Source organism: Montipora capricornis, chromosome 1, assembly GCF_036669925.1.
Source record: "Montipora capricornis isolate CH-2021 chromosome 1, ASM3666992v2, whole genome shotgun sequence".
NCBI lineage: Eukaryota > Metazoa > Cnidaria > Anthozoa > Scleractinia > Acroporidae > Montipora > Montipora capricornis.
In genome coordinates, this window is record NC_090883.1 from 24,620,042 (window position 1) to 24,637,541 (window position 17,500).

The 17,500-nt window shown below is 37.0% G+C and overlaps 2 protein-coding genes across 2 annotated transcripts in view; one reads left to right on the forward strand and one right to left on the reverse strand.

The window, feature by feature from the left end:
- LOC138032470 (GATOR2 complex protein MIOS-like) overlaps positions 1–13,078 on the forward strand; it is a 45,204-nt gene extending 32,126 nt beyond the window's left edge. Inside the window, exons 26-36 of the mRNA XM_068880194.1 lie at positions 1,460–1,531; positions 2,198–2,263; positions 2,415–2,487; positions 3,303–3,349; positions 3,949–4,049; positions 4,849–4,890; positions 6,837–6,952; positions 8,344–8,396; positions 9,370–9,472; positions 10,656–10,773; positions 11,405–13,078. Of these exons, the coding sequence (XP_068736295.1) occupies positions 1,460–1,531; positions 2,198–2,263; positions 2,415–2,487; positions 3,303–3,349; positions 3,949–4,049; positions 4,849–4,890; positions 6,837–6,952; positions 8,344–8,396; positions 9,370–9,472; positions 10,656–10,773; positions 11,405–11,507 (894 nt within the window). The 3' untranslated portion in view covers positions 11,508–13,078. The remainder of the gene's footprint in view (positions 1–1,459; positions 1,532–2,197; positions 2,264–2,414; positions 2,488–3,302; positions 3,350–3,948; positions 4,050–4,848; positions 4,891–6,836; positions 6,953–8,343; positions 8,397–9,369; positions 9,473–10,655; positions 10,774–11,404) is intronic.
- Positions 13,079–13,193: 115 nt separating this feature from the next.
- LOC138032641 (replication protein A 14 kDa subunit-like) overlaps positions 13,194–17,500 on the reverse strand; it is a 5,299-nt gene continuing 992 nt past the window's right edge. The window contains exons 2-4 of the mRNA XM_068880379.1: positions 16,241–16,315; positions 15,582–15,681; positions 13,194–14,720 (exon numbers count right to left, since the gene is read on the reverse strand). Of these exons, the coding sequence (XP_068736480.1) occupies positions 14,632–14,720; positions 15,582–15,681; positions 16,241–16,315 (264 nt within the window). The 3' untranslated portion in view covers positions 13,194–14,631. The remainder of the gene's footprint in view (positions 14,721–15,581; positions 15,682–16,240; positions 16,316–17,500) is intronic.

Sequence of the window (17,500 nt, forward strand, 5' to 3'; positions counted from 1 at the left end):
ACTAGCGTACGTACTAAGCATACGAACATTTACCGATGAACAATCGCCCTAACAATCGGAATAGCACTAGTACTAGCGTATTAACTGAATATTCTCAAACTCAACCTATATACTAGCGTACTAAGCGTACAAACATTGACCGATGAACAATCGGAATAGCACTAGTACTAGCGTACTAACTGAATATTCTCAAACTCAACCTATATACTAGTGTATGTACGTACTAAGTGACGAACATTTACCGATGAACAATCGCCCTAACAATCGGAATAGCACTAGTACTAGCATATTAACTGAATATTCTCAAACTCAACCTATATACTAGCGTACTAAGCGTACAAACATTGACCGATGAACAATCGCCCTAACAATCGGAATAGCACTAGTACTAGCGTACGTACGTACTCAGCGTACAAACATTTACCGATGAACAATCACCCTAACAATCGGAATAGCATTAGTACTAGTGTACTACCTGAATATTCTCAAACCCAACCTATATACTAGCTCGTACGTACGTACTAAGCGTATGAACATTTACCAATGAACAATCACCCTAACAATCGGAATAGCACTAGTACTAGCATACGAACTGAATATTCTCAAACTCAACCTAAATACTAGTGTATGTACGTACTCAGCGTACGAACATTTACCGATGAACAATCGCCCTAACAATCGGAATAGCACTAGTACTAGCGCACTAACTGAATATTCTCAAACTCAACCTATATACTAGCGTACATACGGACTAAGCGTACGAAGATTCCCTGATGAACAACCGCCCTAACAATCGCAATAGCATTAGTACTAGGGTACTAACTGAATATTCTTAAACTCAACCTATATAATACCTATATACTAGCTTGTACGTACGTACTAAGCGTACGAACATCTACCGATGAACAATCGCCCTAACAATCGGAATAGCACTAGTACTAGAGTACTAACTGAATATTCTCAAACTCAAGCTATATACTAGTGTATGTACATACTATCGGAATCATGAGCAGTAGTACTGGGGTACTATAGTTATGAAAAGGATTCTAGAAGCTTCTGAGCTTAGCTTTTTCTGAACATTGTGAGAACTCTATTTTTAACAATGCTGAGTTGTGCCAATCTGCATCATTCTAATGGTTAACAAATTATGCGTGACTTCGAACAATCTCAAACTTTCTTCATACATGTGAAGTAAATTTCTAGAAGTTTCTAGTAGTGTAATTACTGAAACTCCTTAACAGTGAAATGTTAAACAGTAAATTAGGAAAAAGCTAGGGAACAACTAAAAGTTTTGCCACATTTCCAATAATATTTTTTCTTTGGTTGTTCTTTATCAATAATATTATTTTTTACTTTTTGTCAATCAAACTAGGTACGTTATATAATATACATTGTATTATCCTTCCAAAAGCAAAATCTTGACTTAAACGTTTACAGTTTTTTAATCACTTTTTGGCAGATGGAGAGTCCTTACTTGAGATCAGCCTTTGCTTTTCTGACCTCAGAAGCAGATAACTTTGACAGTATCTTGGTGAGTTAGTGAACCAAATGAAAGTAATGAGCAATGAAAATTGTAAAGTATTATTTTCATTGCTCCCTTAAATTAATAAGCAGTGGCATTGGTACAAGGTGAGGGTAAGGAGTTATGTTATTGTTTAGAACATGGGTGCATGAATTTGTTGTATTGTATATATTGCATGTAGGTATATATAATCATTAATTCAGAAAAAGCAGAGAGTTTGACTAGTCTATTCTTGATGTGCTTCAGTATTATCAGGAGTATTGTTAACCACATTCTCAACTGATCAGGATTGCATAAGTGTTTAAGTGATTTCATAAGTGCATTGTTTTTGGCCTACATGACATTCAAAAGGAATAAAATATATAAAATGCTTTATGTAAATCAAGGGAAATTTGATGAGATTTCTTTTATTTCCTTCTGATCATTAGTTATTGACAAGTTGAATAATATGTTTTTTGCTCAGCTTATATACATTCTCAGATTTGTTAATATTATTTTGGTATAGTCATGCCTTTGCAAATAATTATTACGTCTTTGCAAGACAGTACAGTAAAGGAACATGTATCATTTGGTTTGTACGTTGAGCAGCGACTCTAGGAAACATGTTTAATGCAGACTACACTAATACCACACTGTGTATGGCTGAAACTCAATTGATTTTATATTTTCATCAAGGCAGAAGAAGGAATGGAAATTGACGATAGGATTGCTTTTGCCTGTAAATATCTTCCTGACAGCAAGGTATTTATGTTTTTTCATTGCATCTGGCAAGGGATACAGTAGACACCAGTGTTTGCATCCTCCTTATTTCAGAATTATTTCACATTGTATTGCCTACGTTTGGGTGCTGTTTTGGCATTTATGGTTACAGTGCTTCATCTTCTTGTTTAAGTTGTCCCTGTTTCTTGAAAAATTGATGTCAAAGTTGAGTAATGCTGGAGATTTAGATGGTATTCTCCTTACAGGTAATTTTGTTGTCTTTAATTTAAGGAATATATGTCAATTAAATTAAGCTTAGTCCCTGATGATGTTAGCAGACTCTTCTGATCTTTAATCAATTAAACTTGTGTGACTTGTTGGAGCTTTCTTGGAGACTCATGTGTGCGAGGTTAGTTTTCCAGATAGGAATTAGCTTGTCACAATATAGGCTCCTATACCCAAGCATCCACCTTCTGTTTAAGCAAGGTTACTTACAAAGCAAAAGCAAAAATTGAAGGAGTTTAGGGAAAATATCTCAAGAGTGTTTAAGCAACGGAAGGTTACAGGAGAATTAATGGAGAGCAAAATTTAAGGGCTCTGGAAAATGTCCCGACAGAGTTTGCATGGTTTGTTTATTTTGTCATCTGCAAAACGTTGTGGTGCAGAGGCAATTCTGGAATAATATTGTGGGCTAATATGTTTGATAAATCAATATTCACATGTGGCTACAAGGTCTTATGGTTAAATTTGAATATTAGGTTGTTCAGATTAGTCTACCTTGAGACTTGCGAGATAAAGAAAACCTATTTGACCATAAAGCCTCGTAGCCATGAATATTGGATTGATATATCAAACTCGGCGTATTACTTGGGTTCTGGATTGAACCAAAGCTGGAAAAAAAAGCCATTGTTTTCAGGCAAATGTCTTTGCTTTTCTGGTACAAATGAAGACACAACAATATGATTTATACATGATCAAAGCAATAATTAGGTCTGTATGAATGCTCTTAAAAAGGGGGAATAGCAAACAGGTAGCATTGTATTGCCAATTAAATTACTGAGTAATATTTTCTTTTAAATAGGAATCTCATTAGATGGAATAAATTTGTTAGAAAAATATGTAAATAAGGTAAGAACACTTTTTGCAGGTGTAATTTTGTATCTTAATTTAGCATTAAATTTCTTTTCTAGTCTTAATGGATTGCCTTCAAGTTATAAACTTCTGAACAATATCAAGTGACTATATTCACGACACATGCTCTTATTATAAAACAGTTCACCATTATCTGGAAGTCTTTGTGGGCATCTGGTCACTTCCTGAAGCTAACAATGTATTTGATATCCAGACAGTTGCATGGCATTCCTTAAGTTGATTGACCTTTCGTATCCAGTCTTGTTAAGTGTCAAGCACTTCCCTGAGTAATCTTTCAGAGCCAAACAGACCCACTTTCTTGAACAGATCTATAATACACTTAGCAATTCCAGAGCCTCAAAACTTTTGACAAGTTTCTTGGGCACAGTCCCAACAGAACCAAGTTGATAAAGCTCATACCGAAAGAGTAAAAAAAAAATCTTCTGGTATCAATTTGTTTTGGTTAAATGATCATTCGCTTCGAAGGAAACTTTTTCCATTCCTGTCAAGAACACCTGATTGAATTCAGTTTACAAATTATAGTAGTGTCATCCAGATCTGGGAGCAAGTGGTGAACATTTTTTGCTTTTTTATAGACAACAGATGTCCAAACAGCGAGTTTAGTCATTGTTAATTGTGTCCCTCATATATCAAGTGAAGTCTTGAAAGATGTAAGAGTTTCGGCATGGATAGAAAAGTGAGTAATTTAATTGTCTACTGTTTCCGATACACGGGTTTAGGAGTGTAAGAAATTAGGATGTCTCTAGCAGTGCACTAGACATAAAAATAAAATTATTGGTTTTAATGAAGAAAAGGAATAATACTGTTTACTGCATGTACATGTATACTACGTGGCATGCATTTACATGTAAGTATCAGTAAATTTCTGTGCCAAACTCAGCTCAAAAAGAGACATTTAAGCTGCCAATAGTCTGAGTGAGGATCTTTCATTCTTCATTCTTTTCTTCAAACTGTCAGTACCGATACTAAGTCACATTTTCAAGTAATTTTTTTATGTTGCGGCCATGGTCAACGCTTGAACTTACCGATACTGTGATCAATACTCATTTTCACTGTTGTAATGGGGAGATGTTAGATATTGTTAACCCTCGTGAATGAAATGAAGAGGGTTTTTCTTCCATTCATGGTTAATCAGGTGCTCTGCCAATGAGTTGTAGGAGACTTGCGGTAACTATATAGGCCATTAACTTAGATTCAGGTCCTGCTATACACTGCTAGGATTCAAATGTTGTCATCTCCTTCATTACAACAGTGATGATTTTAAAGGATTTAATTTCCACCACTTATATATACTCTCAGACATTTCCATAGTGCTAATAATCATCCTTATCAGGACAAGATTAATGTTTCTTGGCATAGGTGGATGAATACAAATGGAAAAAATCTAAAACACAGTCCTATCCTTAAATTAATGTGTTGTTTTGAAGTAAGAGATGTTCATTCAAGCCTCATTTTTATAATGCTTGAAACTTCAGTTATAGAAATCTATTGGACATGTGGAGACTGTGGCATCAGAGGTAGGAAACTAATGCTGTTTAATTAAGGTTTCTGCTCCAAAGCAGCCATTTTAGTTTGAACCATAAAATTTGGAAAGTCATGCAAAAATGTTCAATACGTACATTAATTGCATGATTTTGTGAACATTTATAGGGATGTAGTGATTTTAAGTTCACCACCATATTTACCACTCACAGGTCATTGTCATTCCTCTTGTCATCTTGGTTTTCATTATCACCATTGCAAAACCGACCGATTGGACCTCAGATGGTTGGATCCAGGGAAAAGTGACGTCAGAGGTTCACTAGCTTAAAATTTCAGCGTGTGAACGCAGCTTATTATATATGCAAAGCGTGAGTTTAAAAGTCTGAAAGCCCAAAACCCCTGTGCTGTATATTAATTCTGCCGCGTACACACGTATTGCATTCTTAAACTAGTGAGCCTTTGACGTCATTTTCTCCTCGATCCAGCTCTCTCAAGAACATAATGTTAGTAATGGCGGACCATTACCGGTAAATAGGAAAATTACAGTTGAAATAAAAAGGTGTCTTTTTGAAATCAAGGCTTAAAACGTGGGTCACTTAGTGTTTTGTTAACATAGTTTTGAAATCCAAAGAAAAATATGAAGTGATTTTTTGGTCACAGGGGCACTTTAAAGTCGCTTTTCTTTGTTTCCACCATAATCTGGGCGCGAAAAAGGATTGACATATCATGCCTGCAGTCACACATTAAAGGATTGGGTGTCAATTGACAGCCTTCACGTGCGATCTGCTACTTAGCATGTGCCCGAACGCTGATTAGCTCAGCATAATTGTCTTTCAAGAAGGGGCGGAGTTATTCAGCAGACCGTGAACAGTACGCAAAATTCTTCAAGCTCAACTTTTTAGGGGTTTATTTTGATGCCAAAAGTACAACTTCTCAGACCTCCTGTCCCGACTTGTTTTAAGATATCACTTCCAAATTTTCAGTTCTAATGGATGATTGTACTACCCCTACTACCGTGTGAGGAATTTTTCGTTTGTCTTCGGAGACTGATTTTATGGCACTTTTTCTGCCCAAATTAAGTATGCGATGAGAGTTTCGACTTTGAAAAGCAACAAAACAAATTGCCCTCATCGCAAAAACGAAAATATGTGTGAAATCAATCCTTATAGCCCTTGGGCCCATGCGATGACATTTACGCATATGCATGCACTGCACTGACATTTAAATGCTTGTTTTCAATATATAATTCACATTGATATTATGCGGTGGTGAGAGCACTTATTGCATGCCTCCCAGATTGAAATCTAGCACTTCGCATTACACTCTATTCAGTTAACTCTGTTTAAAATATAAGTGCGACACGGCCAACGTTTGTATAAAACGTAACCTTTCCTTGTACTTGTACATGTTCATTGCCGTGACTTTAACATCTTTAGTTCCCACGGCCTGCTCCCGTCTGACCTTGTAGCTCAGTCGGTAGAGCGGCGGAGATCTAACCCGAAGGTCGTGGGTTCAATTCCCACCCTGGTCAGAGTTTTTCTCTGTCCTTGTGTGAGCCCATTTCCATCAGTAGGGCTAACGCTCACATGGTTCATATGGGATTGAAATCTAGCACTTCACATTACACTCTATTCAGTTAACTCTGTTTAAAATATAAGTGCTACACGGCCAACATTTGTATAAAACGTAACCTTTCCTTGTCCCATTAATGTGGCCAGTTTGCGATCCCCAGACTCTGCGTTATGTGTGGGTTGAGTTTGTTCGTTCTCTACAACTCTGCACCAAGAGGTTTTTCTCTGGCCGTACTCTGGTTTCCCCTTCTCCTCAAAACGAACATTTGACTTGATTTGCGTAAATTGTTAAATTCACTTTGCAGTATCCCCAATTCTAGTGCTCCAGCTCTGGAATGACTAGACACTTAAGAAATAAAAGTTACTTATCTAGACTGGTTTGAACCAATTTCTTTATTTCCATTTTTCAGATCATTGTTTGATATTCATCGCAATTTGAAGGATCCTAGCCAAAAGCCCCCTCAGCAAGTGTTTGTTACATGTAATTTTTGTGGTAACTCCATACTCACCAATGTGCTGTCGACAGGTCAGACTTTTTTGTAGATTTATCTCTTCTTTATACAATTAATATGGCCATCGTGTGATAGATATCACTTTTATTTAGGGTAGACTTTTATGTACCGGACTAAAGTGGCAGAGGACAAAAGAATCATTGTTATTCCAATTAGGCCTTGCTAATTAGGTTGTTATGTTTGCTTTCTTTTTTTGTTTCATATGGACATTAATTATTAATTGGGATCCGGTAAATGAAAGACCAGCCTTTATTTATAAGCACCTTTTATAGTGTAAAATTATGCTCTTTTTACTAAGAACGACTCATTTTGGAGCTTATAGGCTGAACGTTCATATATATTTTTGCTCCCAAAAGCTTGTTCTGGTATCTTGCAGTTTTACAGGTATTTCTGTACCCCTGTGCTTATATTGGCTAGAATCTTTACATTTACTCACTCAACAAATCATTTAATGGAAGGTTGGAAAGAGAGTTCATTGCCCTAAAAGATCAGTTTTCAACTGATTGTCTCCCATCTGAGCAGGAAAATTTCTTGTATATAGAAGTATATTTGTTACACTAGCTGTGACAATTCGAAAACCATGAACACTAGAAATATTTATGAATGTTATTGTGTTCAAGTAAAAAGCCAATTAACCTAACGCAAAAAAACTAAGCCGCAACCAGTAATGGTAATTAGTTTGTCGCTTCTGACTGGTTGCTGCACAATAGGAAATGTCAAAATCATATCAACATTTTGACGACTTTTTGGATCCGCACGTGCCATGGCAGATCTTCGATTTCTATTTGTTTGCGATCCATCTCAAAAGCAGATTCAAACTCACAATTTCGGTGAGTGTGTCGAACTGTTCCCATCTCATCCCCTTTCATGATTTTTTCTAAAACGCGACAACATAAATTGCAATAAAAAAAAATAGTTTAAAATTTACATCACCTTTTCAGTTTTGACTTTTATGGCTGTTGAAATGCAAAGCACTTTTTCTGTCATGCGTGACTTGTCAAGTGAGTGAACGTCGAATCACAAAGCATGCAAGAATCTATCCAATCAGAAAGGATGCAGAAATCCCTGTAAACTCTGAACAAGCTTTTCAGAGTCATTGTGCAGACTGACTATACCAGGGATTAGTCTGTCGGTGATGCAGGCTAGAATTACAGATACTCATGTAGTTGAAACTATGGCTTTATAATTACTAACTCAGAGCTAATGACCCTCCACATTATTCATTTAAAGCCTTATTTCCTGCAAATCTCTAATAGCTCAGTGGTAAAGAATTAGAAGCAGTAACTTTCTGAAGGACACAGGTTCAACTGCTATTAGGAGCCTTTGGAGTTATTCAGAGTGTCCTGGAGGCTCCATCAAAAAATATTGGTTTTCATTCAGTTGTTGTTGTTGTTGTGTGTTTCAGGATCAAGACCCAAGAGGTTTGCTCAGTACTCTAACCCATCAAACAGAACAAAGGTATCAAATCAATGGAGAACTTTTGTTCACTAAACTTAATCTTTCAAAAACCTGGCCATGCTAATATCCCTAGGGTCTGAATCATGAAGGGTGGAACTCAACGAGATCAGTCCAAAAGCATAATTATAATATTATTAATGGCACCCAAGGCTGCTTCTCTAAGGCCCATGTATGACACCATGTCTGATGCACGCAGTGTCCCTTTGCTCTTCTCCTCATCTTCAACATTACTAGTTTCTTGGAATATAGACAAATAATGGAACACCACAGAGTGTAACGATAAACAGCTGCATTTACCCCAAGCTAAAAATAATGCTAACCTTTACCGTTACCTTATTGTTGGAAATAGGGAGCAAAGGCGCAGACTTTAAGGGACACTTTGTGTTAGATGTCAAAATTGAGCATGCATCTAACAAGGTGCATTTCTGGACATAAGTTGCGTGAACTCGTAGCACGTCACCATAACCATATGTAATTAACTGGAATTGCATTCTGATGAGGGAGGAAAACTGGAATTCCCTGTGAAGAATTCCTTGTGTCAGGTCAAGATCAACTAAAACTCAGCCCATGTACATTGTACTATTGCTTAGGTGATGGGCATATGGTACCCTGGAGATGAGCCAGTCACTTCAAAGTATTAATTGCAAGGCCCAGGATCTGGCAGTCAATCCACTACACAATGCAGTACACTTTGTGACTCTAAAGGACAGTGCCTACTATTGTTATTGCGCATGCGTTCTGTGCATCTTGAGATACTCGGGTTTCCTATCGGTGATGTTTACTTATACAAGGATATTTTTCGCAGTGCACTATGTCTTGTTAAGACCTACATTTCCTGCATAATCAGAAATCAGGGCAAATAGTATATCTTTAAATTAGTGAGCACCGTCCGTAAGATATTAGCAACATCTTCATTATTAGTTTGAATAGTTAAGCTACAACAACTCTTGCTGTTGCTTGTCACATTTTACAGATAATGGCATGCCCTGGTTGTCGCAAGCCTCTTCCAAGGTGTGCTCTCTGTCTTGTTCACATGGGAACACCTTCATCTCTCTCACAAAAGCAGGCAAACCTAGGTAAGGCTAGCATGATATTAGTTCGCTCCTCAAAAGTCAAAGTTAGCAAAGAGCTCTCCATTTTGTAAGTGTTTCGATATTATGCATTTAAATTTACAGAAAATAATGTTAGGGGAAAACCTGGCCACCTGACTGAAATGTTACTACCATTTGCGTCCATCCTTGAAGCGTGGCAAATTTTGCACGAAGTTTTACTTTTCAAACGTTAGTGGTTTGTCCTGTCGTGTATCACTTTTGACCAATAAAACTTTGGCATACCAGCATGTTTTGTTCACGTGCTCTTCAAGTTTTCAAGTTTTCTGTGAGAGCAGAGATATTTATGAATTTGCCTAGGAATCTAGAAGAGTTATAAACATCCATCTCCTGTGAGTTTCCAAAGCCACAGAATATGGAACTTGGTATACTTTATCAGGAAGAAATATGTGATTCAGCAAGGTACAAGAAAAAAAATACATGAAACCGAAGTGAAACTAGAAAGATATAGGAGGAAATATTTCTGCGGCTAGGGCATTTTGCACACACACTCTTCCATGTTTCAAGGAGCATTTAAAATCTTGATCTCAAGCGACTCTTGGACGGTAATTTACCTCATTCAAACTTGTTGATTTTGAATTTTTTTTGTTTCCATTGCAAAACATTAGGGTGGTCACAAAAAAACCTGAAAACTTTGAGAGCATGTGAACAAAACGTGCTGGTATATCGTCAAAAAACGTTGTCAATTTCACAAAAATTAATAACCTCCAATGTTTCATTGGTCAAAAGTGATACATAACCGGACAAAGCGTTAACGTTTGAAAAGTGAAACTTGGCGCAAAATTTGTCACGCTTCAAGGTTGGACGCAAATGGTAGTATCTAATGGGGAATTCAGGAACATTTCCTTGTGCTTTTGCACAGGGCCCCATTATACAGCCCTCACATTTGCTTTGCTTATAATGGCCAGGCAGTTGAATGTCATTGGCTTTCTGAATCACCAAACTACATGTATGGCCTGACTCAGTATAATTAGGTTTGGTTGTAAGTAACTAGTACTAGCTCTATCTCCACCAACATTTATTTAATATATGGGACTAACCCATAATCCGTTGTTGATGAGCTTAATGCATGCTGTTACCTCTCCTGGCAATTATAGTTAGATTACTCTCTTTCTGTAAATAGACTTTTTTATTTGGGTCATTTTTTTAGATCCAAATGCAGAGAAGCCAGAAAACATACGCAGTGTAAATCCATTTAACAATTGGTTCACCTGGTGTCAGTCTTGTCGACATGGTGGTCATTCTAATCATATAGTTGAGTGGTTCAAGTAAGTCATTCACTGGTTAACTGAGATTCTCTGAAAAAAAACATCCTTGGGAGTAAATTTAAACTCTCACATGTGATTTCAAATCAAACTCCCGCTACGCGCTTGTTCAATTTTGAAATCACACCGCATGTATGATTTCAGACCAAATTGCACTCCACTCGGTTCAATTACCACTATTTCTTATCCCTTTGGAATGGAAGGCTCTTTTTAGGAACATGCCAAACAATTTAGCCAACAAGCTGCTACAGAACTATTTTTCCTGTCAGCCTGTCAGCCATAGGAGCGTATACATTATCGCTCTACATTGCTATATGACACCGGATTCAATAATTTGTTTACCCCTTCAATGCCTAAATGACCATATAGAATTCTTTTAGCAGAGGCAATAGTTGGTTGAAGAGACAATGGAAACAACTTTCTGTGATACAAAAGGATCCATTAAAAGCTTAATTAGCTGTAGTTTATTGAAATCGAAGGAGTTTTGGTACATGCCTACTAGCTTGCAAGCAGGCTTACTTTTTGCGAGCCAAGTGCAAAAGATGGGAGACTGGCAAAGAGTCAGAGAGCCTGCTTGTAGGCTAGCTGCCTACAAGCAGTTTCTCTCTAATGTTGTCCTTTTTTTTCTTTTCAGAGGACACACAGAATGCCCTGTTACAGGATGTGGTTGCCATTGTATGAATTTAGATTCCATTGCCATGGCAATGCCAATCAGTGAAGCCAATTCCTCTGAGTAGCATAGGAGATTCTTACAAATTGAAGATTTTTTAAGGTCTAAAATCAAGCCTTATCCACACAGACATGTTTTTTGCAATTCTTACATAATAAGTATACTAGGCATTTTGTCATCTGTCTGGGCCAGCAATTGTGCAAAACTATTGTAGCACATAAGTTAATAATATAATAAGGAAGAAAATTTCACTAAGGTTGCGCATGCTTGCCACAAAAATTGGCGATTAAAATCTGAACAAATTTAATTAATTAATTAAAGAACAAAAATTGCCATACCACATTAACTTTGCTTACATGGATGAGGCTTTAGGTAGAAAAAAATTAGGAACATTAATTTGATCCAGAAGCTCATGAATTTGAAGCGTTTAACTCTGGTTCAGAGCCGGGGTTTTTTTAGTTAAAAAATATCCTTATTTGGATGTAACATAGCTTGTGTATTTCCCTGCGTGTGCAGCTTCGATCTTATTTTTGTCCATATTTGGGCATAAAATTGGTGACCTAGTAAAATCCCCAGCTTTTTTCTAAGGAATAGTCTCGAGTTGCAAGTTACACGCTTCAAGGTCATCAGTGCTTCTTCTTGATCTTAAATCACTCCCTGTGTAAATTATGTCACATTCCAGAGAATGTGATCATAAATTCTTGAAATTGGTTTAAGTACTTTACAGGGTTGGCTATAGTTAGAAGAGATAAAGTAGGAAATTTCGTGTAGGGAGTAAGCTTTTGTGGTTTATAAAATCATGAGAATTCGGAATTTTTAATTACTTCTTTGCTAACCGAGATCGGTTTGTAAAGGAGCTACTTTGCTGGTCAAGGTAACTTCTTTCAACTTCTTTTAATAAAAATGTCCATGGTCTATAAATTAAACATTTTTCTTTGGTCATGGATGCATGGTCAACATGTTACATGCAGCACTGACTTGAGCTTTTGACATTATAACCTAAAAGGAACCACGTGTAAATGTCAGGTATTGATGGAAGGCTAATCTGTGTTACCAGAATGTCAAGGATGTTCTTGTGCACCCAGTCCTCAGGATTTTGGGTGGCACAGCTTTTTAAACAGCGGGAAAAACAAGTCACTCTGACCGATAGTTGCCCTTTTATTTTCATTCCAAGTTTCCTTTTTTATCAGTATCAGAGTGCTTGGAATACAGGGTGAATTTTGTGTAGCCTCAGACACTCCATAAGAGAACCAATGTAAGAATGGAACAAATCAAGTCTTTTGGGGAAAAAAAATTCTCTTTCGAGATGAAATTGTTGATAGAAAAATGGATAATTAATTTTGTTTGACTTTCCCTGATCAATGACATGTTTTTAATGCAGTAATTTAATCTAGGAGCACTATTATTATTATTCTATTATTTGGGCTGCATTGTTCCAACTGCAGTGCACTCTTGGATAAAGTAAAAGCTATCATATCTTTTTTTTTAATTTTCCTGATTATACAGCTTGGCACAAGTGCTCTCTACGGATTCAAATCAAGTTTCAGGAATTAAGGAGAAACTTGAACCACAAAATAGTAATCTTTAAAAATTAGTGTTTCGATCTTGACACAATAAATTATTGCTGTTTTCAATTCAGTCTTGTGTCCCTACCCTGCTACTTCCCCACCCAGACACACAGTCAAACATAAGATGAGTTTGGCAGAAGCCCATCGATCAAACAGTAAATTGGACACAATAAACTTATGGCAAGTGAACAAAAAAATGATTTTTAATAAAACAATGCATCATTTACAAGATGATTATTCATAATTAATAATTGTATTGGTAATGGCAACCATGAAAGGTAAGAGTTTGTAAGGTCTACCACAACTTAACACACAATTTTTTTTGCCTGTATTTAAGGTCTCGGTAACGAAAAATGAGGTGTCAGCAGAAAAACTCTCATCTCATACTTAATTTGGGCAGAAAAAGCCATAAAATCAGTCTCCCAAAACAAACCAAAAATTCCTCATGCTGTATTTGGGGTAGTACAATCATCAATAAATTTAGAACTGAAAAACCTGTCATGACAGGAGGTCGGGCGTCAAAATAAACCCCTTGAAAATTTCGCATGCAGTTCACGGTCTGCTGAATAACTCCGCCCCTTACTTGAAAGCCAAGGAGGTTGCGCGTGAAGGCTGTCACCCAGTCCTTTCACGTGTGAATGACATGATGCGACAATCATTTTTCACGCGCAGATTATGGCGGGAAACAAAGAAAAGCAATTTTAGCACTTTCAGTTTTTTGGGAAAATTTACTTCACAGCCCACCGATTCAAGATTTGCAGAAACAAAAAATTTGAGTGAGACGCCCAAATTTACGTTTACCAAGACCTCAAACTTAACCACGCCTTATCAGGCATAATACTGTGTTTACACATGAACAAAACACAATTAGTACATGTACTTTCAGATTTTCTAAATCCCTAAAATTACAAAATTTTGGAATACATCAGGCAACAAAAGTGACTTTCTAAATTTCAAGAGCCATACTGTACAAGGTGCGTCAAAAAGGCTGTCTCATAGGCCGGGGCTAGTGGAATGGTGTTTTGGGCTAGCACTTTCTTATTGCGGGTTTCCCAACGGGCAAGCATCAAATTGAACACAAGTGTGGCGTTATTGGTTCCTTTCTTCAGATGCCAAACTTCCGAGCAGACATGAGTGTTTAGCAGGCAGTTTAAGAGAGAAAAAGAAAGAATGCAAATCTTTTGCGAGATCGTAGCTCCTCAGAGACTTGGGCTAGTAAGATGAAATTACAGCTTGCCCGAAAGGGCAACCTGATGCTTGGAATTTTGTCTTGCCCTGCTGTAGAATACATCACCTAGAATAGCGTATCATAGCCCTCGTACTATCTAAAGAATGTTGACTATTAAAGCTGTTTGGAATTTTCCATGGAATTCTCAAACCTCATGGTTAATTTTCTATTAACTGTTGAGACCATCAGTAGAAAATAAGTTTGTTCTGTTTCAATTCTTTTCATTGCATCTCTAAATGATGCACCTATATCTTGCAAAAAGCACGACATTAGGACAGTCCTTCAAACACACTCTGGTAATCAATAAGTCTTGGTAAAGATGTGGTAAGTTCGGAATAATATTATTGCTTATTGCAAAGCAATATCAACAAGCATATGATTCTTCTTCTCCGGTATTAATAACCAAATCCATTGGAAACTCGTAAACCAAAGACTTCAGGATGGTTGGAAATAATAGACAAAGCTTCACCATAAAGATTTAAATCTGAAAAAGAAACGGAAAACAATCTATAATTTATGACAAAAAAGATAACTAATAGTAATGAATGGTAGAGCGCTTTTCAATTGAGTGTCGTAAAACCAAAACCAAAGTAATTACTTTGACCAATCAAAAAGGACGTAAACAATCCAGTAAACCAATCAAAACTCGAAGTAATTACACGTAGCCGACACAAAGCGCGGGAAAATGTGCACGTGCGAGCCACGATTGGTTTTGGTTTCATTTGTGATTGGTTGAAAAAGTGGCGCGGGAACTTTGAACCAATCACTGAGTAAAGAAATGCAAAACCAAAGTAATTCGCTAATTACTTTCGATACTCAATTGAAAACAGCTCTATTATGGTATTAATCCTGGTATTCCTTTTATCCCAGAATGGGTCACACTATTTCCACCCTACAAACGCCTCCATCCCTGTCCACCTGCAACAGAGCAAAACTGAATAAAAGTACCTGCTATGTAATTTCAACAATAACAACTTGTGTCTGTTAATCTAGATCTGACACATGATCGCTGCACTCTCCAAATAATGATACATTTGAAAGGGAAAACATCTACATGAACGCATCTCAATGAATAAACCACAGTGCAGTCTTCAATCTCTCCTACACAAGAGATAATTTACAATTATTTTAGGGAAGTAGGGATGGCACAGTGGTGAGAGCACTTGCCTCCCAACAATGTGGCCCCAGGTACCTGAGGTTTTTCTTCACTTTCCATGAAAACCAACATCTCTATATTCTAATTCAATCCATACAAAGGACCTCCATGAAAACCACCTCTGGGTGAATGGAGCTTCCTGGGTAAATAATTATTTACAGTACATAATACAGTATCATAATAGCTCACCAAAATCAACATTGTATGGTACAATTCTTTGACCTGACAGAGAAAAGTCACGCTCGACTTTTCCAATAACCTCCACAGCCCCTTGAAGCTGCTCATCAAGCTGCAAAAACAGGTTACAGGAGAGGAAATTGCTAAAATAACTCAAGGTATCTACATGTGTTATCACCTTACTAATCCATTTACTTCATTTCCCTCTCTATCTGTATACCTACTTCGACCCTACTACACATACCGGTATTTATCAAGACTGTAAAATGCACAATGAATGGTAAGACATTCCAGTTTCATGGAGATCAATACCAACAGTTATGGTGTAAATAGAATTTTTGAGGCTAAATTCAATTCACTAATACCATGAACAGCGCCTCTGCAACTGGCACAATTTTATATTTCTAGCACAATTGAGCATGGGGTTCATGAATTGTTAATTAATGAATTTACAAACCAGGGCAAGGATGGAAATGCCCCAGGAAAGCAAAATTTTAGTTACTTGCCCAGATTCAAATATTTTTTTCGAGCCCTGGCACATGTAGGTAAAAATTTTTCTCTGTTTTTGCCAATGAAAACATATCTATAACGTCCCTGATAACAGAAGAGGTAAAATCTTGAGTAAAGTAATAATATTTTTGTGTTGATGGTCATCCAGAAATCAAACCTACAGGATCAGCCAGGTTAACTCTTACAATCTTCTGGTCACTGGTCATCAACTTAATTTCTCTGCCAGTTGAACTAATCTGGAAAACAAAACATAACAATATTGATGTAAGAATACATCCTCAAATTGCAGCATCCAGGTAATAATGCAGGACTACATCAGCATATTCAACATGTCTACGAATGAACTCAGTTGTTTATTGGGAGGGGATGTGGCTCAGTTCCTAGTAAGGGTACCACATTTAAATGAGGATCCTAAATTCAACTTCACCTTGCATTATAAAGCAAGCTACTTGTATCCCTACTGTTGTGGTTTTTTAAATTCTGTTGTGCATTTGACCTGTTACTTTCACAAATTTTGCAGTATTGTGGTACCTTAAATAGTTAATTATAAGTACTCTCTCCAGTGAACTTGGTCGGCAGTAAAAACTAAAAGAGGACTTAAAGTGGAACTGAAGGAAAAAATATTAGCATTTTTTATTTACATTTTAGACAGTGCACAATAATGTTTTCAACTTTTATTCTGGCATATGTGTTGTTTTTCCACCATTCCGATTTTGGGCATCAGTATTGCGGCTCAGAATGGAGGAGTCAGCAGTCATTTTTGCAGCTTATGACGTATGATATAGGGTAGCAGTGTTTTGACTGATGTTTGTCATGAATATTGAGTAATGAATATTTTGGCCTTCAGTTCTTTCTTCTTCTTTCAGTTGATATATAGAGATAAAGTTAGTTAGAAGTTGTCTTCGCTGGTTGGGCCACCTTTGTCGCATGGGTGATGACAGACCTGCCAAACAACTGCTTTACTCTGAACTGGTAAATGGATCATGCCCAGTCCACTGTCCTAAACTGCGCTTTTTAATTAAGGACACTTTGAAAACAACTCACAAACTATGTTTCACAGTGTTGATTAACAGGAAGGATGGTGAGATTGGCCTATGGTTTATAGTCCTTGTCCGAGAGTACTTGAAGTCTAACCATTTGCAGATGAAATTACAATGTGCGTGTACAAAGGTAGCACTTTTTCCTAGTTATTTTTAAGACCCTGAGTGTTGGTCCACCTGTGGTCAACTGCACGAAAGACCAATGCGCAATCAAAGGAGTCACCAGTTATAGAAGAGATACTACTCTACACTGGATGAAATATAATTAACTCCATATACTCAGTTATTAATCCTCCTAATCCTCTTGCACATGTTCACTACACCATGATACAACACTTATCAGGGGACATGGGAACAGTGAGTTAGTAAGCATACTACAAC